The following is a 14,680-nucleotide window of genomic DNA, read 5'->3' on the forward strand; positions in this document are numbered from 1 at the left end:
AGAGAGAGAGAGAGAGAATTTAAGAAGACTTTCTTTCTCTGTCTTACGCCATCGTAAAAGAAAAGAATCGTGCCTGCGCCTCCTTTGTCACGGTGGTGAGACAGAGTAAGAAAGTCTTCTTAAATCTCTCTCTCTCTCTCTCTCTCTCTCTCTCTCTCTTCACAAGCTTCAGCTTATTCAATGGAGCGCTCAGTCTATATTTGTTATGTCTATCCCAGTGAGAAACGATCGACATCGACACCGTCGAATTGACGTCGTTCGACATCATTTCGACGTCGATCGACGAATCATTTCTCACTGGGACGCTGCAAACTCAGAGCGGGACGGTGTACGCGGAAAATCGCGGAACGTTCGTGATTGGTCGAGGCTTTCGGTCCGCGATTTTCTGCGGACCGAGGACCGAGAGCCTCGACCAATCACGAGCGTTCCGCGATTTTCTGCGTACACCGTTCCGCTCTATGAGTTCGCACCCTCGGGTCAGAGGACGTGCGTCGCACTGCCGTACGGACGGCACGGAAATTTGCGCGTACGCGTCCTCGGCGTCGTTTTCGTTTCACGGAGTGCGGAATACGCGGAAGCGGAATCAACGGCTCGACAGTCACAAGATCGTTTTCCGATAGAGACCTTCGGAAAATTCCGTTGAAACGGTCGTGTGACGTCGCCGTGACTCGCGCGGATCGCCGCTCGTTTTTCGCAGTTTTTTGTGTGTTTGTCTCGAGCCGCCGCGGCCGCTGCGCACCAAGGTCAGGGAACGACGGTACCGTGTGTCGTCGCACTGTCGCTCGAACCGCCGCGCCGGCACGTACGCCACGGAGCGACGCGCGCGACCAAGTTTTTCCGATTCCGCAGGTGTCGCGGGACTCGCGGGACGTCGTCGTCTTCGTTTCTCGGTGCGTGTACTTGGTTCGAGATACGGAAAAACGTTAAAAAGCCGCGTGTTTGTCGCGAGTGTCCACCAACAGACGTGCGGACTTAAATGCGCGTTCATTTGAGGTCCGTACATGCATCGCGCGAGCGATGTCAAAGTGATATTCCAGTCGCGTCGCTGACTCGACGCGCGTAGTATCGCACGGCGGCGCGGGGGCCGACGGGAACGGCGCCATGTTGGTTAGTTCGAGAAGCATCGCGCAGTGTCGCGGACGCGCGGCGGACCGGTCTCTCGCGCCGACGGACGTCGCCAGGAGCCTCTCTTCACGACGGCGGTGAGTCTCTAACGCCGATCAAGTCGAGCAATCGCGGCGTGGGTCGATCGTCACGATACTCGCGCGCCGGCGAACCGCCGAGACGCCTGAATCTCGCGAGACGTTCCGGAATGCTCGGCGCAGTCGGATCCTCGCGACGCCGCGGGTACACCGAGCTTCGGCTTCATCTCGCGTTCTCTCTCCGCGCGCGCGTAGAAATACCCGAGTTTTTCCGCGCGTGACACGCGGCGAGAGGAGTGCTCGCGCGAGCTCGCCCCGTTGGACGCTCGCGTTCGGCCGCGAGACGCGTCAAGCTTCGCCGTAACTCGCGAGTCCTCGCCGTGACGTTCCCGCCGTTTCGCGCGACGCCATCGTGGCGGGTGACGTATTGCCCGCGCGCGATCGTCCCCTTTTCTCGCGCGTCGGTCAACGCCGGGAGTGCAGTGTCGCGCGTTACTTGGACATTAACGAGCTCCTCTTTCGCGAGTGCTGTGTCGTGCCGACTACCGGATTTGCCGCTGCGAAATGGAGGAATCTGAGAGGAAGCTGCGGCCTGGGAGGCATCGGGCGACGACGGAGCGACGCTGAGTGAGTAAAATGATTTTTATTCTTGCGCCAACTTCATCCCGCAGATTGCTTTAATACGCCTTTACGCCTATTCGACGTAAGTCGTATACAATAGCCTTTCAAGGCTTAAGTCTACGTTTACGACTACGTCTACGACTGAGACAGTCTTACTTAAACGTTTACGGATTGTTCTCTGCCATCAGCCTTTCCGTGTATACATACATACAGGATGAATCATTATGGTTGCACCAAAAATGCAATATTTAATTTTATCTCGAGATACAATTGGGTATTACATGATTGAGACGTATACGTATAACGAGATTTCTTCATTTATCCCGGGTTGACTACAGTGGCCGTCGGTAATTCGACTCGTACGGTAAAAGGTTGGTGCAACCATTCTGATATTTCTGATTTGAATGATTTCTGATTTGAACCGAAACACGCGAACAAACTTAAGCAGGAAAACGTAAGGCTTAAGAATTTCAACGAATTGGAATTTTCAGCAAATTGACTCCATGTGAGTCGCGGGTGACTAGTAATTGCTTAATTCCACACATTTAAACGCTAGAATAAATTGGACACACAAGTCGCGATTCCGTAAGGGACAAGAAAAAAATTTCGGAGCGATCGCTACGAGACGAGTAGAAAAAAATGTCTCGTCGAAACGTTAGATTGTATTGATTGAGAAAATTTACATCGGGACGCAGTTACGAGTTGTTGAAATTTAACACAAAAACAGCAAAATGATAATTCTAGTAGAGAGCGAACGGACATAATAATTCTCAGATTCGTCGTGTTCTATCGTTACTTCTAAAAATTATTACTCGACAATGTCCCAGACTTGAGTCGAAAAATATAAAGAAAGAGCGCAGCTTTCTTTAACGACGTTTGCAACGTCGTCTTCCTTCCCGCCTTTAGCCTCGTAACCTGCTCGAACTCGATCCCCTTTCGTTCAACGATCGCCCTCGAATCCACAAGCAATTTTCTCGGAAGCGGGTACTGGCATAATTCGCGCACTTCGCGTGCACGTTCCATCGACTTGGCCAATTCGCGATAGGGAAAATTCCCAGAGACCACTGCGCGCTCTACGTATTGTCCGCATTCAATCGAGACGACTTCGAGAGCTCGTATTCTATTTCGAAATTCGTTCTGCCGTTCTTTCCCCGCCCGCGGGGTTCGTCTCACAGCGGATATAATTTACCCTTCTGGGCCACCTGATAAGCCCGACGCGGTAGTCATCCTAATGCAAATCTGACACGCGCGACGCGACTACGGGATTGCCGTCAAGACTTCCAGCAGCCGCTCCTTGAACGAGAAAATCTTTCCGATCCCGCGTCGTGCTCGCACAGCTTCGCCCCGGAACTTCGCAAGCGGTTTATCTCCGCGCGCAATTTCTCGAGATCAAACTCATAACCATAGAATTAAAACAATAGGCTGCGCGTTCCATTAGAGGAGCCGACGTCGACGTTAGAAAAAGAAAGCAATTTTTCATCGGATATGCAATTTAATTGCATATATTCGTTTGTTATTATGTAATTGGATTATCCGATTATATTTAATCGGACATTTTTCTCGGTGTAGGACACATCAAAATAAAATCAATAATTCTTATTCTGCTCTGTCGAATTAAAAAAGATTGACTTACTATATTGAGACAAGAGTAACTTTATATATTCTTGCGTTCTCTCTAAATATTTTGGAGTGAAAATAGTACCACGGGGTGAAATATTCGCTCTATTGGAGTAAATATTCATTCTAATAGAGTAAAGATTTGCTCCAATAGAGCGAACATTTCACTCCATGGTTCTATTTTCACTCCAAAAACTTTAGAGGGTTTAGAATAAAATTTTCCCCCATCTTACAACGCAGAAGTTGGCAGTGTTGGCACCGCGATATTCGACAAAAGACGATACGTACCATCGGAGGGGGAGGAAAGATTTGTCATTAACGCGACTCGTCCACGAGACGAGCGTCGGACCGCTTTGATCTTGCGGCAACGAGATCGAGGGTGGAGGATGAAAATTTTCGGCGATTGATAAAGACGCCGAGGCTTTTCTGCTCCGGCGAAAGTCGCGGATCGATTGACGCATGAGCGTTTTAGGTGGCGTCGCGACGCCGCTAGCGTCGTCGTCGTCGTCTCGCCTACGCGTCCCCCCTTCCCCGCCGGTATAATTCACGAACATCCCCACGATTTTCCTTTTTCTTTCCCGCCCCCGTGGGGTAGATTGGAAGGACTTGCGCGGCCCGCGGAGAGGGGCGGGAGGGCGAGCGTGGCGAAGGGAAAGGAAAAAAAAGACGGAGAAGGAGGGAGCGTGGAAACGGAGCGATAAGGGGATGAAAGGGCGAAGAGCGAGACTCGAGAGAGACAAAAGGGCAGAGCGGAGAGAGCGCGATCGGTGAGAAAGAGAGGGTGATAATAATAAAGGGACCGGTGGTAGAAGAGATAAGGGACACGGGGGATCGAGAAGGGCAGGGAGAAACAGAGTCGGATGAATAAGCAGTGATGCAAACGCGAGTCTCGGAAGGGCCCTCTCTCGCATCTTAAATTAATTGCACGCGCACGCGAAAAATTAATGAGGCGAAACGCGAGTTGCGAGAAAAAAAAGCAGACGGTCGATTAAATCGTAAATAATTAAATTGACGACGATGCCCGAAGCCGCATTGCCTTAGTTTTCGTCTCTTCGGGAGAAGAATTTTTTTAATTAGAAAAAAGCGATATTACCCGAGTCGAAATTTTGATACTGTTTCGACACTTTCAAGAATAATGCAATAACCCATTTTGATGACATTGTATATTTTTTACTCCTCCCTTGAAACTTTAATTCTGAAAATTTACTTTATCTCCTACTTAAAAGGACCCACTTTAATGCTAAATTGGCAAAAGTAGAAATTTCCGACACTAACGGTTTTAAAGTAGGAGTGAATTTTGTACTTGCAGTTCGACCTCTTTTACTGTCTTAGGTCCTACTATACAGGGTGTACTAAAACCACCGGATATCCTTTTATCACTCGTCATGTCGCCGTGTCTGAGCGCGCGAAATCTCAGGCCTGCCATTTGTGAAATATAATCGCTTATTATTTAAAAATTGTTATAGCCTCGACATTTTTGTATTAGAATTTTCCTCTTGAAATTTTCTAACGAATCTGTGATTAAAAGGTCCGTCCGGTGGTTTTAGTACAGCCTGCATAATAGAATTAAAGGCTCAACACAAGGCCAAAATTTCGACTCGGGTATTTTCCCCGGTTTTCAGTTACATTTCATTCAACTTAAATTCCCAGTGCTTTTAAGCAAAGGAGAGAAGAATGAGAAAGCTAGGAATATCGCGACGAGTATCGACCCGAGTTTTTCCCCCGTCAGAGATCGGAAGAAGCGCGCAAACGTCGGCGTTTTCGCGATTAGAGTCGGAGTTCAATTTATCGCGTGTTAGAAAATGATATCAGAAATCGTCATCGAGACGGTGCGAGTCGTCGTCGTCGTCGTCGCGACAACGCCACGTCGTACCCTTGACAGTGGCAATTTTCATCGACACTGGCGCCGGGCCGCCTTTCCGCGCGCCACCCCGTGCATTTACGCGTGCGCGGTGCGAGCGTAACGATCCCGCGATACGCGCGCGCGAGAGAAGGCGAGACGGAGGCGAGGGCGCGAGCGAGAGGGCGCGTCGAGAGCGTCTCGCTCGCCCCCGAGGGGTGTCGCGGGCGAGGGGGCAACAGATGTCCCTCCGTATGACGCACGCGGGGTGGCCGTCCCTTGCCGAGAGGGTAGTCTCGCGTCTGGCCCGGTGGTGTCTGCGCGCGTCACGTCACGTCACGCCGCGGAGCGGAAGCGGAGAGCGCGCGGCTGCGTCCCCGCGAGGACTCGAGTGAAGCGGGTTGAAGGACCTCGTCGCGGACGGGAAGGTAAGTCGTATCTCTCCTCCGCGCGCGCGTCCACCCCCGACTCGCGGACGCGCGTCAACGATATGATAAACGCGGGGCGTCGCGCGCGGTCGCGTCCCTCGTCTCTCGGTAAGCGCCGGCCGGGAGTTCCCACGCGCCGCGAGACGGGTGCGATCGGAGAGAATATCGGGTGCCCGCCCCAGGACGGCGTGCGGCTCTCGCTTTATTATCGCCGGACGACTCGGCGCTACGCGAGCGTCCTTCGTTTTCGAACGGGGGGGCCGAACCAAGGGCGCCGCGCGTCCAGATTAACGTGTCGACGTGTCGTCGTGGCGATGCGTGGAGAGCGGCAGTAAAACGAAGTCGCGATAACTCCGAGATAATTGAAAACTGTCTCAATAGGCAGTGCCACGCGATAGATCTCGATGGTAACGCGCGGCCGCAACTTTGCGAGATCTATTTTAGAATGCCCTCTCGGCGGTGCGCGAAAGGCCCCCCTCGTTGATCCGTGACAATTATCGGGAAATTCTCTTTCAGCCGCCCGTCCGGTGAAATGTACGCGTGAAATGCCGCTGGACGTCGGCCGCGCGGCTCCCCCCCGGCGAAGCGGATTCTCTGGTTAGCGCGTGATGTGCGAGGTATCCAAGGGCCAGCGTAGGACGTTCCGCGACCAGGACCCGCCGCGAATATGCAACAAGAGCGCGGAGAACCTGCTGCGGGACGAGCTCGAGTTCTCGCGCTCGACCCCGAGCTCGCCGACGAGCCTCCAGCGCGCCGTCAGCCTCGAGAAGTGCTTCAGCGAGCCCGAGTTCTTCCAGAAGCAGCGCGAGCTGCTCTCCAAGCACGAGCAGCGGACGAAGGAGAAGGACGGCGACGGCGACGGCGACGGGAGCGTCACCCCCGGGTCCGCGCGCGGCGCGGACGACGACTCCGGGTGCGCGGCGGACGTCGCGAGCACCGAGGACCTCCCGAGGGAACTCTCCGCCAAAGTGCCTTCCCCTTGCGAGCAGGCGAGCGAGGTACGAGGAGACGATTCGTGGCCGGACCCGAGCCTCTCCCGGAAGACGAATCGGTCGTCGTGATAAAAACTGGGGAGAAAATTGCGGCTGCGAGTCAATCTTGCCGCTCTGGTACTAAACTTGGGACGCTCGCGAGAGACTGGAATCGATCGGCTCCCGAGAGGCTCGGCCGACGAATCGCTCGTTTTGTGCATTTACAAAGAAACTTAATTATTGACGAGGGAGGGACAGGATTATTTCGCGTGGCTCTTTCGCAATCGGACGAAATAAATAGCCGCGTTCTTGGAAAGTCGCCGGAGTAATCGCATTACACACACGCGCTACAGTTGGGCATCTGGTCATCCTTTTCAGTCGTCTGTGATAAAATATCGGGCGATTGAATTGAGAAACAATGTGGAGCATCGATCGACTCGCGTTTCTCCACGACTTTCTTGAGTCACTTGTTCTCACGCCGACGAGAACACGCCTCGCAAAATAGTCGGAGATGAGCTAAATATACCGCGCATCTATCCAAGGATACGCGTCCGACGATATTTAAAGCGTTCCACATCTCGAGGGCGATCTTTTTTTTTACGACAATTCACCCTAACGTCATTTCTTTTCGCAAAGAGCGAGAACAAGTGTCCGTAGGCAAATGGCCCCATTTTTTTCGCATTCGATTTTCGTCACGAAGTGCCACACGAAGAGTCTCGTCAAGCTGATTACAGATATGTCAGTCTCAGAGTGTACCTATTTAACGTTCCAGAGATATCGGGCACCAATGGTTCCGTTCCATTCCAAACAAATGGTTGGTGTCTGTCCAGACGGCTTCATCGCTTGTGCCCGTTCTACACCTAGGGATGATCCTAATTGTGGCTCATCCGAGTGGAGAAGTTTACACGGGCATTTTTATAAATTTTAGTATGGCTATCATACGACCATTTGTATGGAATGGAACGGAACCTTTGGAGCCCGATATCTCTAAAACGTTAAGTAGGTACACTCTAAAGCCAACGGCACACGGTACTATTTTTCCTACTGGATTGCTTACGAGAGCCAACCAGGATTTAGCTTCAAGTCACCTGATCTAAAACTCTGCATCCTGATTGGCTCTCGTAAGCAATCCAGTAGGAAAAAATCGTTGGCTTAAGACTGACATGTCTGTAATCAGCTTAACGAGACTTTTCGTGTGGTACCTACTTCGTGACCAAAATCGAATGCGAGAAAAATGGAGCCGATCTCGTTCTCACTTTTTCTCAGGACTCGCTTTACGCCATTCACGACGCATTTTCCCGTCAGCGTTCGATACTTTTTGCGGCTCGCTTAACCCGTATTTCCGCGCGCGGAGAAATTATAGCGTTATCGATTAACGGCGATTACATATCCGGTGAACTTGCCCACCGGATGTTGCACGTGCGACGACAAAAATCGCGGATAAAGTTCGAGCGGTCGGTCCGCGAGCGTGCACCCGCGGAAAAAATTTCCGGATCCAGTGCTATTACACTTCAATGTGTTACAAAATTGGATCGGCATAGCGCCAATCATATTTATTACAGAGAAAGGAATATTTTAATCTTATGAAAAATCCTAAAATCTAGAATCGTCTTTTGTCGAAAATCGTGGTGCCAAGATGGAGGGAGGATTTATTCTAAACGCAAGAATATACGAATTTATACAACTTACTCTTGTCTCAATATAGTAAGGCAATCTTTTTTAAATCGATAGAGGAGAGTAAGAATTATTAATTTTCTTTTCATATTGTTTTATTTTTATACTAAGTGAGGTTGTAGAAATGTAAGTGCGTCAAGAATATCTTTTGTCTCGGTAACAGAAATCCTTTCTGAGGGTGTGAGTCACGGGCGAGTTTTTCCGCGCGGGGCCGGGGGGAATGCGTTTAAATTTCCTGGAGAAGGAACGTGGTTTTGCGGGGGGAGAAAAAATCGCGCTCGACTTAACCCGCGACGTGTATCGGGACCGGTGCGGCCGAACCGGCGTCCGGTCCGGTCGCAACGGTATCTCTCGGCGACGACAGGCTCCGAGGTACAGGTGCGCTATCGACCCGCGCGAGAATCTCGTCGAGAGCCCGAGTATCGGAGGAAGCGTCACACGCCTCGCTGAAGAAACGGCGAAAACGCTCTGGGACTTGCTCGCGCGGAATCGCCGGCCTTCGCTTTTGTTGGTGAAATCTCGCGCCTCGACGCGCGTATTTTTTCCCCCCCCGAGGTTGACGTAACCGTCGAGGTTTGCGGGCGCGGGATTCGCCTCTCCCCCCCCTCCCCGGGACAGTTTTAGGAATTTCGCCTTTCATTAACCAGGAACGAGCCGGAGATGGCCATGCGAGAAATGTAGAAATTACGTGCCGTGCTTCGCTTGTCGCTGAAGCTCGGAGAACCGTAAAGTGAAAACTGCGCGGTAGTTTTCTCCCCGTTTAATTTTGAATACTCTTTAATAGAACTTTAGTTTATCGCGAACGCAACTATATAAATTAAATTAAAATATAAAAGTATTTAGAATACAAGAGAAAGTGAAGGGAGACACGTAAGGATATTAAGAATGAATGTTAAAGAGGAGATATCGAACGGGTTGTTCAAAAGAAATCGAGTCCGTTATTATTTCGATTGTTGAATAACACCCAGACCGTGTTACTTTACTCCCCTTGTAATTAATCTACCGCTGTCTAGGATAAACGCGAAAATTATTATCCTTTATTATTATCTTTCAAAATGTATATACTATAAATACTCGCCTACAGCGTATCGCGCTAATTAGCGTTCGTGAAATTCTTTGGCTACAATTTATACTGCTAGAATATATACTCGTTTTTTTTATTCATTACCAAGGATTATACAGATCGCTCGTCAGCAATGCGGCTTGCCCGACGTAATAACTCGTTCCTTTATTTATGATTTTGTATACCGATGGGAGGGAAGGGGGGGAGTATTATACATGCGCGGCGATAAAGTTGCGTAAATAGATTCGAAACCGGCATTTACGCCACTTGATACGCATACGCCTGCTATCCTTGAGTGGCTTAAGAAACTCCGTATCGTTTTATGCCTCCTTCACTTTCTAGACTCTCATCATTTTTATCACCTATTCCCCGTCCATGCGAACCGATTCGCACAGTCGCGGCGGCTGCACCCGCAGAAAAAACTTTCCGGATCCAATGGTACACTTGAATGTATCATAAAATAGGATCGATATAGCGCCAATCACATTTATTATAGAGAAAGGGATATCTTAATCTTAAATGAAAAATTCTAAAATCTAGAATAAAATTATAGCACGTATCGTCTTTTGTCGAATATCGCGGTGCCAACTTCGTCCGTTGTAAGATGAAGGGAAAATTTATTTTAAACGCAAGAATATATAAACTTACATTTATTATAGAGAAAGGAATATTTTAATCTTAAATGAAAGATTCTAAAATCTAGAATCGTCTTTGGTTGAATATCGCGGTGCCAACTATTGTGAGATGGGGGGAAAATTTATTCTAAACGCAAGACATATAAAAATTTAAATAAGCTACTCTTGTCTCAGTGTAGTAAGTCAATCTTATTTAATTCGATAGAGGAGAATAAGAATTATTGATTTTGTTTTGACACTGTCTTATTTTTACGCTAAATGAGGTTGTGAGAGATATAAATGCGCCAAGAATAGTTTTAGTCTCGGTAACAGAAATCCTTTCTGTGGAATACGTCCTTCGCCGCGTACGAGTACGGGCTCGTAAAATCACGCTCGTGGAATTAGGCGACGAGCGTTTGCGAAAGAGTGCCCACGATTTGGGGAAATCGCGCGTGGAAAAAGAAACCAGGTGTAAACGAAGATTTAACTAGGGCCGGAAGAGAACGTGAATTTCACGCGGCATCAATTTACGATCCGGCAACATTTCGTAAAGCTCATCTTTTCACCGCCGTTAACTCGTTTCGCGGCTCATTGTTAGAGAAAGAGACGTTACAAAAATCCTGCCACACGTCTGTATACGCGCGCGTATGTGCAGTTTTACAAATTACCTAGAAATCACGAGCGATTTTCCGCTCTTAAGTTCGTTGATGCGCCGAGAAATTTTCCCGCCAGGTTCTTACCTCGGTGGAAACGTCGGGTGAGAACGTGGCCGGCTGCGGATGACGGATGCGTCGTTTCTAAAATTCTCAGAAATGTCGCATTAGTGACGGTAAGGCGAGGTGATTGCATTGTGGGGCTCCGAGATGAATTAGGCTCCCGGTCCGGGGGGGGAGGGGAGGGCGCTGTTCCCCGTGGCAGGTTCTTTTTCATCGGACGCCTTTGTGTGGAATTCGGATTAAGGGGCGTTCACAGAAACGCGGGTTGCATTCCGCGACAGAAGTAAAGTGAGCTTGTGGTTGGAAATTTCAAAAACTTGAAAAATCTTTTGAAAAATTCATACAGAAAGAGGAGCGTTTTTCTAAGCATAGTAATATTATCAAATTAATAAAATTCGACGGCTCAAATGTGATAAACACAAATTTGAAGGAACAAAGGACTAAGAGCCGTGACGGGGTGTAAATGTCTAAATATTTCATACTCCAAATTTATCGCGAAAAATATTACCTCGGCCAGGGTTTGAACCTGGACCTCCCTCTGGCTAGGCGGGCGCCTCGATCAATTCGGCCACCGAGGCATATGGAAACCAGAGACCCTCTAATCAGGGTCTGGACATGCGGTGTCCAGCTTCTGGTTGGTTCGCCGTGTTTATGATTTTCCCACTGAATTTTGAATTGACAACTTTAATCCACTTTTATAGTTTTACAAACGACAGGTTATTGCGATTGATTTTGATTATTTTGATGATTATATTTTTGGTTCCGTCTTGACTGATGGCAGCTTAAAGCGAGAGTGAGATATTCGCACTGCTCTCTCGTTGGATTTGACTAAACATGGCGGACAATTCTGTTGGCCAGACTCTGATTAGAGGGTCTCTAATTGAAACACTCGTCGCGATAAACAGCCTAATGTTGATTCCCGAATGCCACCCATCGCGACAGTATTCGAAAACGTGAGCTGCGCGCCGACTTAACATTATCTTTCCAGCTGTCTCCCTCTACGTTCTCTTCTTACCCTTATCAGTCTCCCGAGCACCTTTGGCATTTCCTCTTCCGCGGATTTAAAAAAATCCGCACGTTCGCGCGATAATGGAGCAAGTGTCTCTTGCTTCTCTAAGTCACCGAGTCGTTAATTAAGTCGCTCAAACGGTATCCGCTGTACGGTTCTCGTGTAATCACTCTCGCGCGATAAATCCAGTTCGGTGGGAACTAGTTCCCGCCGCGAAATTTATTCATCGCGCTTCCGTCATTTTGGCGCGTATGCAAATCTTTCGGGAAGTACCGCCGGCGAGCGTGACGCAAACGAGAAGCCGAGTCTGCGAAAATACCGGGGCGCGAACCGTACCGCGACTTTCCGCGATGTCGTAAGGGGATCGACGTGCGCCCGCGCGGCTAAGACGAGTCGCGAGATTTAGCTGGAAATTGGCTCGAAATACACATGGTTACATGGTGCGGCGGGGGTCGACGACCGGCAGCGGGCGGCTTGACGATATTGACGTGAGGAAGCTGCTATTTCGGGGGACGACGATTAATTGCCGGGGCGAGGAGAGGCGGGGCCCGGCGACGCTGATAAATATTCGATCGATCCCTCATGAAATTATCACCGCGCCGAGATTGCTCGCTAATGACCCGCCTAGGCCGCTCGATCGAGAGTTATCGGCCATCGAGATGTACCTCGAACGGGAATCGTCTTGTTGCACTCGAACTTACGGGCCCGTCTACGACGGCTGTTACGCACAAATTCCGCAACTCCCGAAAGTATCGACGACTTTCGTCGACAGGACGTTCTTCGGCGCATTTTTCTTTTCCACGGCTTATCTGTTCCGCAACGTGCTATAACGAGTCTTAATTAATCTTAGATATACGGAAAGAAACACCTCGCCACTCTTTCAGAGATAAAAGCGGAATGTAAATTTTTCATCCTCCCGGCTGTCTCGCGCGCGCAGCTGCACATCTTACACAACCGCGTGCACTGTTATACAACGCGTCGTACCGCGTGTACGTTACGTATCACATGTTACTGCATAAAAGAGCGATACCGGGGCGTCAAGGTGCGCGTCGCACTCGCAAGGTTGCCCGGAGCCGCGGCGCCGACCAACCGGACGCTGGCTGCATCTCCCCACGGTTGCATCTCCCGCGGGCGGTTTTCGGTATGAAAGCAGCCTGTTGAGGTCGGACGCGCGTGGTCTCGCACACGGCGCGCGTACCTACTCCCGTCAGTCCGATGTTTACGCTTGTGCCTTAAACATTTTTCGCCGCGTGCTCCGCTCCGGAAAGCCGCGGTCTCGCCGCCCGTGTCTTCTCTCCTCCGCCCCCTCGCTACGCGCAAGAAGCCGTGACTTGACCGCGGTCCGGCGAAGAGAGCCCGCGGGGCCCCGAGGAGCGTTTCACGCAGCTTGGCGACGATACATCACCGCCGGCCGGCCACGCAAAATCGTGATTCCGGCTCGCCGTTTTCGATCGGCGATCCTCGATCTTTTACGCTCCGCTGCGCTCCGAATCCGACGCCTCCGCGATTCGCCCGCCCGTGTCCGCGAGCAGATTTGGATGGTCGAAAGCAACGGTCGATGACAGAGGTAAAAAAAATATTTACGCACTGAGAGAAGAAGGGGGAGAGGGGAGAAAAGTTTATGAAAGATTGCGCGAATAGGTCTGACATACGTCGACGATAACAGAACATTCGTTAGCAAAGTGCGAGGGAACGTTCGCGACTAACGTGCATTGAAATTGTATTTTACGCGTTTATTTAACGAGTGAATTAGCACCTTTCGACTTGTTCTCGCGCGCGATCGCGAACGATCGAAAAGATCGCGGTAGAACTTTTAACTCTGACGCTCGCACCGCCACGCGTTGCACATGCATGACGCAGATCCGTTACGCGAATCGTGGTATCGCGTGTACGTGACGCATAGAAGCGAGAATATCAAAGGAATTGTCGACCTTTTGAATTCCCCGAAGATAAGAAGCGTACCGTTAGTGAATATTTGAAACGGCGAATAGAATTTCAGAGATTATCCTTGCTTATAATCCCATATACAACTACGTCCCAGCCTTTAAGATCCTCTTATTGCTTATCTCGGATTGGAAACGTGATTTATTTGAAAGGTCCACCGTGAGAGACCGAATTATAATTTTAAAGTCATTATACTTTTCCAAGAAATGAACATCTGGGAGTATCTGGGGGTAAAAGGACCTAAAGGTCGGAAACCGAGGGGGAAACCGCTGATCAAAATCTTGTGTGTTATTATCTTATTTTATCTTTATAATGCCCCAGCAAGATCTAATGCCCAAACTAATGCCCAAAAAATGCCTAGTAATGCCCAGTAATGCCGCAAATCTGTACACCACAATGCCCTCCGCGGTTTCCCTCTCGGTCGAAACGCCGTAAAAATTTAATAAATGTGGCCATGAGCCTGTTTACACGCGAACGAAAGAGAACGAAATAGCACAAAACAGAGCTGGTCCTTTTCTACGTGAACGTCTACCCCCACTGCTCAAATAAAGGCAAACGCTCGGGCTAGGTATATTACGTCTATGATGTTTACCTAGATAGCTGTTTAAGCTGCCGAGAAAGAGAGAGATGATAACGAATCGCCGACGATAATAAACGCGGACGCCGCGCGGTATCGCGGCCTTGGAATTTCGTCTTCCTTTCGCGGCGCCCACGCGTCGCGCGTGTAACATTATTATAATTCGCGTGTAAACAATCGGCGCCGCGCGGATCGCGGGCGGTTGCGTAACGCCTTACTTCGCGCGACGCACCACGCCCGTGCACACGCGTATACGTGCGTTACACGCGTCGCGAAATAGAATCCTCCGTGTGTTTCGTCATCGGCGATCGCGACCCGCGTGCGGTCGACGCGCGGCGGCCGCTGTGATCGCGCGCCGCTCCACCACGTCCGCACAAGCTCGCGCGACACTTCGGCGACGTCCACGTTTACGGGGAGCAAAGTGTTCGAGTTGACGGAGGTAATGACAGACTTTAATTAACCCC

General features: G+C 50.0%; 1 protein-coding gene across 3 annotated transcripts in view; it reads left to right on the forward strand.

Annotated features, from left to right (window-relative positions):
- Positions 1-305: 305 nt before the first annotated feature.
- LOC105563692 (protein FAM107B) overlaps positions 306-14,680 on the forward strand; it is a 54,968-nt gene continuing 40,593 nt past the window's right edge. The window contains exon 1 of one of the 3 annotated variants that reach the window (XM_012015488.1): positions 306-1,769. Coding sequence is in view for 1 of the 3 variants with exons in the window: in XM_012015485.1 (XP_011870875.1) it covers positions 13,254-13,262 (9 nt within the window). In the remaining 2 variants the exon portion in view is untranslated. Of the gene's footprint in view, positions 1,770-12,895; positions 13,263-14,349; positions 14,656-14,680 lie in introns of those variants that run through there. The other 2 variants (XM_012015485.1, XM_012015489.1) reach the window with 2 other exon arrangements.

This window comes from Vollenhovia emeryi, unplaced genomic scaffold (genome assembly GCF_000949405.1).
Source record: "Vollenhovia emeryi isolate VEMERY1.0 unplaced genomic scaffold, V.emery_V1.0 DF939172.1, whole genome shotgun sequence".
In the NCBI taxonomy this organism is placed as follows: domain Eukaryota; kingdom Metazoa; phylum Arthropoda; class Insecta; order Hymenoptera; family Formicidae; genus Vollenhovia; species Vollenhovia emeryi.